Raw genomic sequence first — 13,566 nt, forward strand, 5'->3', positions numbered from 1 at the left:
AAAGCGCCATCATGGCTGTGCTTATCTGGGAAGCGTGACTTCAGCAGTTAAACACACTGTGATATTGAAAGAGAGTGATTTTATCTCTTTGTAACGATAACATGCTTGAATTGTGAAGTAGATTACCTAGATGGCACTTCTGTCCAGGAGTTAGTAAGATTCTGTTTTGGGAAGTCCGGCTAAACTGAATGGGGATGGGGGGGAAATTCCAGTGGTCATATGACTACCACTGGTCATCTAGTACTAGTAAAATCACTGAAATTTTGCTGTTAAAGGGCAAAAGAAGAAAGAGCTTTATGTGAAAATTAAAAAACTGTAAAAACTTTATCCAGTAAAGTAGATAATGATAATCCTTTTTTGTCCATTAATTATTTAGAAGATCCAGTGTTCTTTTGAATTATTAATAGCTTCTTTTCTCTGTGCTGTTCTAGGAAAATGAAAAAATAAATTAAGGCATGGTATGAATTGGAGTTGCTTTAATCTGTGTATGGTTAATATTTTTGCAATTTTAATATGTACTTATCTTGATCATAGTTGGGGAAACTGAGACAATTAAATGGAGAGCTGGTGAATTTTTCAATCCTATGCTTAACGAGCAGCAGAAATTGGCAGTGAAAAGAATACTGAGTGGTGAATGTCGTCCAACACCTTATATTCTCTTTGGACCACCGGGAACTGGAAAAACGATAACAGTAGTTGAAGCTATTTTACAGGTAATGGGGGATGATAAGTGGATTGTCTCTATTCTTTTCAGTGTTAGAACACTTAAAGTGATTCTGTGAGTACCATCGCGTTTTTTTTCCCAAACAAGAGTTGGAAATATTCGTCTTAAGCCTTTTCACTGAGCTATACAGAATGATGAAATTAATACGAATTTGAAAAAATTCTGAATGGCTTATTTTATATCTTAAAGCTTTAGTGAATATTACCTAACTTGTGATTCTAGTATTGCATAATAGATACTTGAAGCACAGTGTACATTAATAACCATGCAGTAATTCTGCTCTTAGTGTACTCAGCTTGGGCACGGTTAAGTCATGGATGTCAAGACTGTAGTGTTCTTGAACTCCAAAAGGAAGGATGATTGTAATGCATATTGAAAACACATCTGGATTCTATATTCAGTGACATAAAATGGATATATGTTTGAGCTGTTGCTACTTCTCCAAATAACCTTTTTTTTAATGTCCATCTTTTTGAATGTAGATACATTTTACTTTAGCAGATAGTCGAATCTTGGTTTGTGCACCATCAAATGCTGCAACAGATCTGATTTGCTTGCGGCTGCACCAAAGCAATCTATTAAAACCAGGAACTATGGTCCGAATCAATGCTACTTGCAGATCTGCAGAGGTAAATATTACAGATAACTGCCAGTTAGTGTTTCCCTTTTAATACTTTAATCCTAAAATAATGATTTATTAATGTAAATGTCAATATTTATTAGGCTGATTACGCTTGGCTAGGAAAGTAGTAACTAATCTAGCTTTTCCAGAAGATGAACTGGAAAATATTTGTGTGTGAAACGTAGATACAGTCTTGATGGATGAGGAAAATGCAAATGTCTTCTTTAGACACATTCAATGAAGAATTCATTTCAGTGCATGGGTCTAAATCTAAATATTTTGTTCCGCTTCCAAAGTAGTTTTTGGAGAGTTTTTTTAAATTATTCAAATAGAAACATTTAGAGTGGTATTTTGTTTAGCATACCGTTTTGTTTCTGCAGCAAATTGATGACATAGTGAAACCTTACTGCGAAGATGGTGATGATATTTCGAAAGCAGCGTGGTTCAGGATAATAATTACTACTTGCAGTAGTGCAGCAATGTTTTATCAAATAGGAATAAGGTACAGTACTACAAACAGGAGTGTTGTTGAGATATCTGGCTTCTTGGCAAACCTCTTGTTCTTAATAGTGTTTCAGCTGGGAATTTCCTAACAGTAAATTTAAGAAAGCTTCTTGACACAATTGTTTTTCCACCCCTACCAGTGGGAGCTTTAGCAATTACACTGCTGTTTGCAATCATGTTGTCTTAAAAGCATTTAGGAGTTCACAATAAAAATCATATTGTATGTAGTTTTCATATCAAATCCTTATTAGCTGTAAACAGTCACTGTGTAAAGTACTGTTAAGTAAATATTCCTCTCATTTGGCTTTTATCTTTCTAAAAGGACACTCTTAAGTGTCTAACCGATTTAAGAGTTGTTTTGTAGAAATAGAGGCTAGCAGTTGTCTTTCCTAAATCAAGTACATTATTCAGATTAAATAGCTGAAGGCATTTGAGAACGAGGGAGATTTTTCCCAGTGTGTTAACCTTACTATAAATAAAGCTATAATTAAGATAAACAGTGATTGTGTATACAAGAGTGTATAAGAGAACTCACAGATGAGGAATTAGAAGAAAAAACACAGTAACTGCCTTCTGCCTTTTGATGTATTTCAGCCTTTGCTGTGTGTGTGGATTTGCCTGGCATGCTTGACGGGGGTGTTTACAGAATTGCTGAGATCAGCCACGGGGTGGCAGAATTAACTTATCTGGGGGGGAAAAAAATGGCCGGTTCTGAGTTCATGTTATTTAATTCTAGACTTGGACACTTCACACATGTGATTTTGGATGAGGCTGGGCAAGCAAGTGAACCAGAAAGCCTGATTCCTGTTGGATTAATTTCAGAAGCTAATGGCCAGGTAGATGTCTTAGCATCATCTTTTGAAAGGAAAAAAAAAAGATTATTAGCAATGTGAATGATGCAAAACACAAGCTACCATTCCTGGTAATGAGTATGAAATTCTGAGTACCTGTAATAAACATCACAAATGTACAATTAAGTCAGTTTTAGATTTTGAGCACAGTTTTCATTTCCCACACTTTAACATAACCATTTTATGTCTGAAAGTAGTCTGCATTAGAAGGACGGGGTTTAGAACGTAAAACATGTCAAAATAAAAATGTTTATTTTATGACAGTGGTTTACTTCTATTCTGGGTCTAACCCTTTGCAAACAAATTAGGCGTTTGGAAGGAAAGCAGAGAACTTGATGTACGTTCGTAGTGGAATTCTGAAGTGTGCATGTTTATTGAAACTACATTTAATAGCAGTTTTAATTGATGTTTTTTTTAAATATACACACAGATAGTTCTTGTTGGAGATCCAAAGCAGTTAGGGCCTGTAATAAAATCTAGAATTGCAATGGCATTTGGATTAAATATATCCTTGCTGGAAAGACTGGTATCAAGAGATATGTATCTGAGAGATGAGGATGCTTTTAGCGCCGATGGATCATACAACCCTTTGTTGGTGAGTAAAAATAAATTATTTTACGTTTTACAGATAAAGAATGATCAACTGTGGTTGCTGATGTTTTCTGAACACTTTTTTTTTCTTTTAATCCCCCATGCTTAGGTTTAAGTCTGGCTTGAACATGAGTTTACTAGTAAGTCTTGATTATTTTGAATATGTATTCCAAATAGCAAGGATGCTCTTACATCTTAAAACCTTTCTTTGCTTAAAAACGGAAAATTTCTTTGGAGTTGGTCAAAGGTGGTGCATGTGGCAAAATTCTCAATAACGGTTTCATTGTCCAAACTTAGAATTTCTAACTTTATAACATAATTCTTCACAAATGGGTAAGTGCAACTTAAGCTTTTAACGTGATAAGACAAATAAAGCTGCCTCTTTATATTTAAAGATTCGTTTTTGAACATCTTATTTCAGGAAGTGAGAAAAAAGTTCCTCTGAAGGCTAGTCTTCTGGATTTTTCTCACATAAACACCAGAAGACAATTTTTACAGGGATAATTTTTGGACAGTTTTTGTGGGAATGCTTCATAATAGTACATGGCATAGAGAAATACTTAAACTTTTCTTTTCACCTCTGTGCTGGAACTAAGAGGGCTGCTCAGAATTTAATGCCTTCTGTTTAATCATGTTGGCCCACAATGTCAGATGTGGATGTTGGTGGTATGGCAGTAGAGGTTGAACCTTCCCACCAGTATCCCATTACATTCTGTTGCCATTTGACCAGTGGGAGCAATCTTGACAAAACTATGTCTGAAATGGAAGTGCATATGAAGCAAAGGTGTGTCAATTAAATCCTCCATACAGAAAAAAATTAGACCCATTGACTTTCATTGATGCTTGCTGAACATTTATGGAACCCAAACAATGGATGTGAGCACGGTGAGGCAGTGGGTGGTGCATTTCTTCAGTGGTTACAGTGGGTCACCTGCTCTGGTGCAGATTTTTACAAGTGTCACGTATAGGCTCTTGCTCATTGATGGAAAAAATGTATAGCTAATAGTGGTGACTGTTGACAAAGAGTGTTTTGTGGCTGAGAATATGCTCTACAAAACGCTGTTCTTGTGCTCTTTCTATCTATGGTAGTTTCCATGAAAATAAATAGGAGGCATTATTTTTGGAGCAGCATACGTATATTTAGCAACCCGGTACGTGAACTGATATATTAGAAGCAAATTACCATTAATGAAATGAGTTAGCATGTTGTTCTGAAAAATTTCAGTGAGCACAGGCATATTTAGGAATCGTGGTTTGACAACCTGTTGATGATTCCTTGGCCAGGGTAGTCCATTAATGCTATTCCAAAGTACAAGAATCTCTGGCTCAAATTCATAAGTAGATTTATTGTGAATCCCCAGAACCATTTATTCTTACTCAATAAATCGTATACTCGTTAAGGTTGGAAAGACCTCTGAGATCATCTAGTCCAGCTGTCCACCTACCACCACTGTTGCCCACTGAACCATGTCCCTTAGTACTGCATCAACGCATTTCTTGAACACCTCCCTGGGCAGCCTGTTCTGGTGCCTGACCACTCTTTTGAAGAATTTTTTTCCTAAAATCCAACCTGAAGCTCCCCTGGCACAACTTAAGGCCATTCCCTCTCTTCCTATTGCTAGTTGCCCTAGAGAAAGAGGCTGACACCTCACCTCTCCACAACAATCCAAATGGAGGTTGTAAAGGGCAATGAGATCTCCCCTGGGCCGCCTCTTCTCCAGACTAAACAGTCTCAGTTCCCTCAGCTGCTCCTCGTAAGACTTGTGTTCCAGTCCCCTCACCAGCTCCATTGCCCTTTTCTGGACACGCTGCTGGGCCTCGATGTCTTGCAGTGAGGGACCCAAAACTGAACACAGTACTCAAGGTGCAGCCTCACCAGAGCTGAGTACAGAAGGACGATCACCTCCTTGCTCCTGCTGACTACACTATTTCTGATACAAGCCAGGATGCCATTGGCCTTCTTGGTGACCTGGGTACACTGCTGGTTCATGTTTAGCCAAGTGTCAACACTCCCAGGTCCTTTTCCTCAACACAGTCTTCCAGCTGTTCTGCTCTAAGCCTGTGGCATTGCATGAGGTTGTTGTGACTGAAGTATAGGACCCAACACTTGTCTTGTTGAAGCTCATACAGTTCAGGATTCAACCTGAATTGAATAAAAAAGGAGGTATAATATGCCTATAGATGAAACAAGAAAATGCTTCCTTCATCTTTCATGTATATTTGGTTCTTTTTGTTCCTTTTTTTCCGCTCTCCCTTTTGAAGGGTAAGAGATGGTCCATTTCCTTCCCATTTAGAGGGGGAAGAGACTTGGTTTTTATTTACTTACTGATCACAACTGCATTTTTTGCCTTTAATACAATTTTTGGCAGCTTTAGCAAAGCTAAGCATTGCAGGATGGTAAGCGGTCTTCTTGGGGGGTGCATACTTTGAAGTGTGATGAATAATTGGACTGATTATTTTTTCCCTTCCAACTCAGGATATTCTGTGACTCTAACTGCCTATTTCAGTTACAGCTTTTATTTTTTGTCTCTGCAGATCACAAAACTCATAAAGAACTACAGGTCGCATTCTACATTGCTTGCCTTACCATCTAAATTGTTTTATCATAAAGAGCTAGAAGTTTGTGCAGATGCTTCAGTAGTAACTTCTTTGTTACACTGGGAGAAATTGCCCAGGAAAGGGTTTCCGTTAATTTTTCACGGAGTAAGGGTATGTAAAATGTTCATATCGTGTAAGTATAAATAAAGAGGCTTCATAGAAGTTTGCTAATGTTGTAGACAAAAGTTTTACCATTAGAACGAATTTCAGAAAGAGTGTGGAAAAAGAATAAGCTTTTTGCAGGAAGTGTGGCTTCTTGACCATCTGGTTTTCAAAACAACTACTGAAGACAAATAGCTTGCTAAGAACTTAAGCAGCTGCAGATCGCAGGGTATTGTGGAGACATTTTAATAAAAATTGAAATTGGCAAACTTAGCAGTGTGGAGTTGCAGGCAGCTCCATTAGATTTAGATTAATTCTGGTAAGAGTCTGCTGCATTAGAATGAATGCAAGCCTCTAAAACTAGGAGTTTATTAAAGATTAAAAAATTGGGGGGAAAACTGGTATTTCAGGAAGAAAAATTTTTGTGCATCTTCCAAGAAGTTAGTGAAGTAGTAAGTGATGTATCCACTGTTTTGGAGGGGCTTGTGTCTGAACTCTTCTGCCTTGCACAAAAGCAGGATAACAGCTTGCAAATGCCTGTTACTTTGAGCTGAGATTTGCGTTCTTTGTCACGTGTATAAAGCACTGTTACCATATCATACAGGTGGTGGTTGCTCATTGGAAAGGATTTATAGCAGAGAAGGAAATTTGTGTACAATGTTACATCACAATTTTTGTTGTTCTTTAGATTTTTGGGTTTTTGTTCGTTTTGCACTTAAGATGTATAAGACTATAATGAGTTAAATATGTAGTTAGTTTTTGCACACGTTCTTCATCCGCTCATTTTGCTTCTTCTAATACAGGGCAAAGAAACTCGTGAAGGTCGCAGTCCTTCATGGTTTAATCCAACTGAAGCAGTTCAAGTAATGCAGTACTGTTGCCACCTGGCTAAAAATGAAAGCACTGCAGTGTCAGTGACTGATATTGGAGTGATTACACCATATCGTAAGCAGGTATAACTAGTATTTAAAACTTCAGTTATTGTATTTAATGTTGTAGTTATGCTTTGCTGCTCTGGTTTGCTGAAGTGGGAAGGCATATCTTAAGAGCTTCACTGTGTTTCAGTAAGTAGCGTATTATCACTCACTAATGATGTTTCCATTAAATCTAGAGTTTAAACTGAGGTTTTTCACTTGTGTGGTGCAAGTAGTAAGGAAAGGTGGAATCTCTGCACAACCCTCTTGAGGGTGGGGGAAGCTGCTTACACCTGCGGTAAGTCTTGGGTTAGCACGTATTCCACAATGGAAGAAGAGCATAGATGGATAAACTCCTGAAATCTAAGTTGTTGATGTCATTAAAACCTGTATCAGAAAAACCTGTTAATTTCTCTTCACACGTAGGTAGCCAGTATTCCCCCTGTTGAGTCATGTAAGAAGTGTTGTACATAGCAGGAAAAGCTATTGTTTTGTTTTAAAACCTTACAAGTGGATGATGGCTAGCCTTGGTGTGGGCATTCCCTGCAACTTGTCTGTGTTAAATTACTTTACATGTCCCGTGTCTTTGGTTTTGAAGTAATCCACTCTAAAATGTGAAAATAAATTCCTTCAAACATTTTTTGTAGGTGGAAAAAATAAAATTTCTTCTGAGAAGCATTAATTTGTCAGATATTAAAGTTGGCACAGTAGAAGAGTTTCAAGGACAAGAGTACATGGCTACCATCTTATCAACAGTATGTATACTTGTTGTGGTCTTGGGTAGAATATTTGTGTGGTCTTAACTCTCTGTAGCTCCTTTTTGACATGGAGTTTTGGGGAACGAGGATGAGAAAACTGAGGGAACTGTAGTTTTGTCGCTAGCCTGTCATAGTATTTGGGAAAAGTGCTTAATGGAAACGCATGCAAACAGGATGGCATCTGTGCTTTTGAGGCAGACTTCAAACCTTTCCAGATAATTCATAATGAATTTAGAGTTTCATGCAGATAATACACATTGACTTACACGTTCTGAGGGACGATGGAAACTGGATGCATTATAAATATTAGAGAGATCTCTGTAAATCACAGTGATCCAAAGTAGTTGCTGTTTGCCTTACAAATGTTGTTGTAGGTTCTTAAATTCTTTTCATTTTCTGTTTGAGAATTACCACGTATATATACCACAATTCTGTATACAGCTGATGGTTACCCGGACACCAGTGCTGACTGTGGGAATCGAATACCCTTTTTTACTGTCAGGAGAACACTTGACAGTCTTTCATGATCATTTTGATGATGCACTGTTGAAGCGTTCTGCTGGTTAAGTATTGGGATGTTGGCAAATGTCTTTTCTAGCTGCTGGCGATTTGAATCTGAAGCTGCCAAATGCCTTGCAAAAAAGGGACAGGGAAAAGAAGTCTGCTGTGTTTGTGCTTCAGCAGCGTGCTGGCTACAGGACATCATTTTCACAGTACTTCGCTTCCTTTGGTGTTGGTGTTGGTTGACTGCATCAATGTAAATATGACAGTACAGAGGAACAAATTGCATCACTAGAAATTTTCATATAAACATGGGAATGCAGAGCTGTTTGTTTTCACTCTTTGCAATAAATGAGTCTCTCAGAAAATTGCTGACTGATCACAGAATGATAAAATGGTTTGGGTTGGAAGGAACCTCAAAAGTCATCTAGTTTCAACCCACGTACCACAGGCAGGTTGCCGCTCACCAGCTTAGGTTGCGCAGGGCCCTGTGTGACCTGGCTTTGAATGCCTTCAGGGATGGGGCATCCACAGCTTCTCTGGGCAGCCTGTGCCAGTATCTAACCATTCTCTTGAGTAAAGAATGTCTTCCAAACATCTAATCTAAGTCTCTTTTTTAGATTAAAACTGTTCGCCTTTATCCTACCACTATCAGACCATGTAGTAAGTTGCTGTCTTTTCCATTTATAAGCTCCCTTTAAGTACTGGAAGGCCACAGTGAGATCTTCCCAGAGCTTTCTCTTCTCTAGACTGAACAAGCCCAGCTCCCTTATTTTTTTCATCATAGGAAAGGTGTTCCAGCCCTTCAATCATTTTCATGGCCCTCCTCTGGATCACTTTGAGAGTTGCACATCTTTCTTTTGCTGGATGCCCCAGGCCTGGACACAGTACTCTAGATGGGGCTTCACAGGGACAGAGTAGACTGGAACAATCAGATCCTTCACCCTGCTGGCCACCCATCTTTTGATGCAGCCCAGGACATTGTTAGCCTTCCAGGCTGCCAGCGTGCTCTCCCAGTTCATATCAAGCTTCTTGTCCATCAGGACCCCCAAGTCCTTCTCCACAGGGCTGCTGTCACGGAGTTCTCCCACTGTGTATGCGTATCTGGGATGGCCCTGACCCAAGTGCAAGATACTACTCCAGTGCATATGCACGCATCCCTGTTACCTGGATACACATGAAAACCCATTAGGGGAAAATGTACATCAGCTTCTTGTCTTTTGTCTCCTCAGGTGTGTGAAATTGTTGGACAGGGCTCTTGAAAGCAGAGTTTTACTTTGTGCTTATAAGGAGAATTCAGTGTGGAGTCAAGAATTACAAGCAGCAGCTAAGTCAGCTCATCACTACTGACGCATCTTGCTTCTTACAAGAATGTGTGATACTGATCCTTTACATTCTGAGATAACATCCGTCAAATACTCTCTGAAAATGTATTGCACATAAGACACCGAGTTCCTGGACAAGTGTTTAAAAAAAAAAAAAAACTATGCTGAATCAGTGGGAAAAATTTTAGATGAAGTTTTCCAACTCTTTAGAGAAAGATGTGGGCCTCCATACATCTTTATTTCTGCTGTATGAAATTCAGTTCAGAATACAAAAAAAAGATCTGTGCTTGCTTTTTTTCCCAAATGGTAGTATGTTTTTGGTGCAGTAAGTCTCAGAGTAAAGTAGAAGAGACGTGTCTGGAATGTGGAGTTCTTGAAGTGTTTGTGACTTGGGATCCTTCAGAGCTGTTCAAGAATATGCGTTGCAGGCTGAGCTCCTGTGAGTCTGGGTAATGGCACAGAGGGCACACTGGTCAAAGGTGGAAATAAAGACAGGAGTATGTAGCTGAGGATAAGGTCAGAACTAGACTACTTCTAACAGGCACACACAGAATTTCCGGGAGATGAGGACAGAACAGCTATGAAAACAGTCAAAGCCCTGCAGACAGGATGACTTGGGTGTGATGAGGAGGGAAGAAGTTGGTTTGGGTGAGGTGGTGGTTTGTGGCTTGAAGGAACCTTTTGGGGATTTGCTTGCTTGTTTTTTCCTAATGGTAGTGGTACCATGCTTAACTTATTTATTCTTCATCATATCACAGCTTTTAATTCTAGCATCGTAACTATATAGTTTTAGGTATATGATATGTTCCTATTCATAAAACCTCTTGGTGATGGAAAATTGTTTTATCAAAGAGTAATTCAAATATTGATGAGATAAAGGTGAAAATTTGATGAAAAACTTCAGGTGCTATAGCAGTGTTCAGTGGCATTTCCTTCTAAGCTAAGGCGAAGTTTACTGGCAAGACAATCTGAAATATCGTTGATTTGTAGAACATTAACAAAAAAAAAAGGAAAAAAACCCAGCAACTCTAGCATTTCTTTTATTGAAAAGATAATGTCTTGAAAAACACTGATTTTATGTTGGTATCCTATGTTTCAGCTTACAGTGGATATTCCTGATGCTCAAATAAAGTTAATGCACCATTCTCTTGAAACTGCTGAAGTTGTATTAGTGGACTATTGGAGAATAGACCTTCTCTGGAAATCCAGTGGTGGGAAATAAGTTAGGTAGCTGAAATTTGGATTTTGAAGCTAACTTGTGTATTGCTCACATTGAGCTGTGGTTTGCTGTAGTGAGCAAATTAAGCTTTTAGTAGATTAAAGTTACACTGTGACAAAGTAAATTGGTTTCTCATTATTCCAGTTTTGAATCTATATCCCAAATTAATTTTTAGGTGCGATCTTATGAAGACGGATTTGCTGAAGAGGAATATTGCTTGGGCTTTCTCTCTAACCCAAAGCGATTTAATGTAGCAATTACTAGAGCAAAAGCTTTGCTGATTGTCTTAGGAAATCCTCATGTTCTTGTGAAAGTAAGTTGGTTTTGTTTTCTTTTTATGTTTTTGAATAATGTGTGGTGTTTTCCATGGTAAATGACTAATTTGGAGGGGATTATCTGATGCAATTGTTTTCATTTTTAAATGGAGAGAGGTAGAAGTGATTACTCCCAATTAATGTAACCACCTGCCAGAGAGGTGTCCTTTCTGAGCTCATGCATGGTTCTTTCTGACCTTCTAGACAGAACAATATTCATGAAATGAATAGGAGGTGTGGTCTCCCCACACCTACATGCAACACGTGTAACTTAATACAGCTAAAGGTATCTTCCTGCTTTGTTACTCTATGCTTACACTATTTGTGCTGTTCTATTTATGGAAAAGGTCCTATTAAATCTTCTGCATTTGTGTGCCATGTTAATTTGTTGGCAAGTTCATTACACGGAGTAACATGTTTATATTAAATATTAATCTTTTCTTGTAGGATCCCTGTTTTTGTGCACTATTAGAGTACAGTTTAGTGAATAACGCTTATGTAGGTTGTGACCTGCCTTCTGAGCTGAAATGCCTGCAACAGTGAGTACCTAGTCTTTGCTTTAACCATGCTAGATACAGAGCAATTTATGACACTTTTCAAGCTTACATTATTTGAAAGATAATAAATAGAATAACTTGTGCTACAAAACTAAGATTTGATTTTGCAGTCATAAATACGGTTACATGTTATGTTTACAGTAATTCCTCCATCCCATAAGAAGAGTCTTAGCATTAAGTATTAAATACAGGATGTTTTGGACTCTGCTGTTTTGCACACCCCTAACGGTTGCAGCGCGTATTTGGGCAACGTAGGGATTTGAGTGGGGGCACGCTGTAGGGAGAAGTATTTACAGTAGCTGTGCTGTACTCAAAGAATTTTCTTGATTGATTTAAACACATCCCTTCTAGATCGTATCACATGTTGCTATATTATCTTCTAGATGAAATTAACTATCAAAATGTTGGTTCTTGTTCATGGAAAAGTAATCCAAATCCATTTGTATCTTATTCTCTTTAATAGACAGGTGTGACTATTCTTTCAGTGTTCAAGATGCATTCAGTCCTCTTCTGTTTTTGAAGCTAAGAATACTCAACGGGAATCCAGCACCTTTTGGCCTCAGGGAAAGGCATGCATTCCAAAATTCCTTGAAGTTTATCTAAGAGAGACTTTTTAATGTTTCCTTCGAAGTAGTGAAAAAGTTGAAATTTCATCATTATAAAATAGTTCTGGCAACCAGTTTGCTTTTTTTTGTTTAGGAAGTGTATGATTTTGCTTCTGCATAGAGCAGGTGTATGTGTGTGTCCTGCAAGCTTCAGAAGAAAGTTATTGCTGAACTTGTATATGTTTCTTCTTTAATTTTTTTTTGACACTTCAGTTTTTCTCAGACTTCTGTAACGCCTCCTGAAACTCTTCTGTCCCGGTAACGTGTTTTTGTCTTGTAATTTCATTATGGAGTGTGACGGTTATAATCCACACAGGACTGAACTGGAATGATGCGTGAATATCTCCACTTGGCTGATGTTGAGTGTCTTAAGCCAAACCAAACTTAAAGCCCTGCTCCTTTGTTTAAAGCCTTAGTATATGTGTCTGAGGTCACACAGAATTCTGTTTCTCAGCTGCAGTCCAGCTGTCTGCTGTGGTATATGTCAGAATGCCTCAAATCGTGGGTTTAAAAGGTTGGGGAGACACAGTGAAAACTATTCTGCGTTTCTACAAAGACTCTGTACAATAGTGTTGTATTTAACTTCGGCAAAATTAAAAACAATGGATGGGTTGGCTTAGCAGTACTGCTAGCAGCTTCATTGTGCACTGTGCTGTTACCTTAAACTAGAACGTGTTGTCCTCTCCCAGCTGACAAAGTCTTGCCGTACAGCGTTTCTGAAATAAGTTGGACAGTTAGCTGTCCAACTTATGTCCAACTGATGTCCTTCAGGAACTGCCAGTACAACCCAGTGGCTTTCTGCAACAGACCGGTATTTTAGGTAACCTACAGAGAAACAAATAGGGGGGAAAAAACAAGATTTTGTTTGCAGTCACTTCATATTACTTTCACTTCTGATGGGCACTGTAATTCCTTCTTCTGCAGTACTTAATGTGTAGATAGGGCAGCTTGTAGCTTGGTGAAACATCAAAGTCAGATACGCAGTACAGTGACACGCACCATGGAGAACCTAGAATTACCTAGACTGTACAGCTGTGACTCAGACTGGATAAACACTAAGTATTTGAGCAGCACTGCAGCCTCATCAGCCTTGTCTCTTTGGTGTGATATTATGCCAGTTTAATTGCTTTTACTCCTGAACAAGTCATAATAGACTGTTGCAGTATTATACTGAAAATGTCAGTGGCTGTAATGCCATTCCAGTATTCTACATAAAACTTGGGAAGTTGTCCAATAAACAGTCTGTTCCCCATTGAAGGATTTTGTGTATGTCTTGCTTTCAGGATTGTGATGGACCAGATCTCACAGCAACTACATCGTCCTGTTAAATGATTTTTGAAGTCCCTTCCACCCAAAGCCATACTGTGATTCTGTGATACTT

At 38.5% G+C, this 13,566-nt stretch overlaps 1 protein-coding gene across 3 annotated transcripts in view; it reads left to right on the forward strand.

Annotated features, from left to right (window-relative positions):
• The window catches only part of MOV10L1 (Mov10 RISC complex RNA helicase like 1), a 36,892-nt gene extending 23,450 nt beyond the window's left edge, over nt 1-13,442 (forward strand). For 2 of the 3 annotated variants that reach the window (XM_021384730.1, XM_021384732.1), the window contains exons 17-27: nt 535-713; nt 1,207-1,353; nt 1,727-1,848; nt 2,587-2,686; nt 3,132-3,296; nt 5,828-6,001; nt 6,796-6,945; nt 7,554-7,661; nt 10,885-11,022; nt 11,471-11,562; nt 12,044-13,442. In XM_021384730.1, the coding sequence (XP_021240405.1) occupies nt 535-713; nt 1,207-1,353; nt 1,727-1,848; nt 2,587-2,686; nt 3,132-3,296; nt 5,828-6,001; nt 6,796-6,945; nt 7,554-7,661; nt 10,885-11,022; nt 11,471-11,562; nt 12,044-12,053 (1,385 nt within the window). In that variant the 3' untranslated portion in view covers nt 12,054-13,442. Of the gene's footprint in view, nt 1-534; nt 714-1,206; nt 1,354-1,726; nt 1,849-2,586; nt 2,687-3,131; nt 3,297-5,827; nt 6,002-6,795; nt 6,946-7,553; nt 7,662-10,589; nt 10,718-10,884; nt 11,023-11,470; nt 11,563-12,043 lie in introns of those variants that run through there. The other variant, XM_021384731.1, reaches the window with a different exon arrangement.

This window comes from Numida meleagris, chromosome 1 (genome assembly GCF_002078875.1).
Source record: "Numida meleagris isolate 19003 breed g44 Domestic line chromosome 1, NumMel1.0, whole genome shotgun sequence".
Taxonomy (NCBI): Eukaryota; Metazoa; Chordata; class Aves; order Galliformes; family Numididae; genus Numida; species Numida meleagris.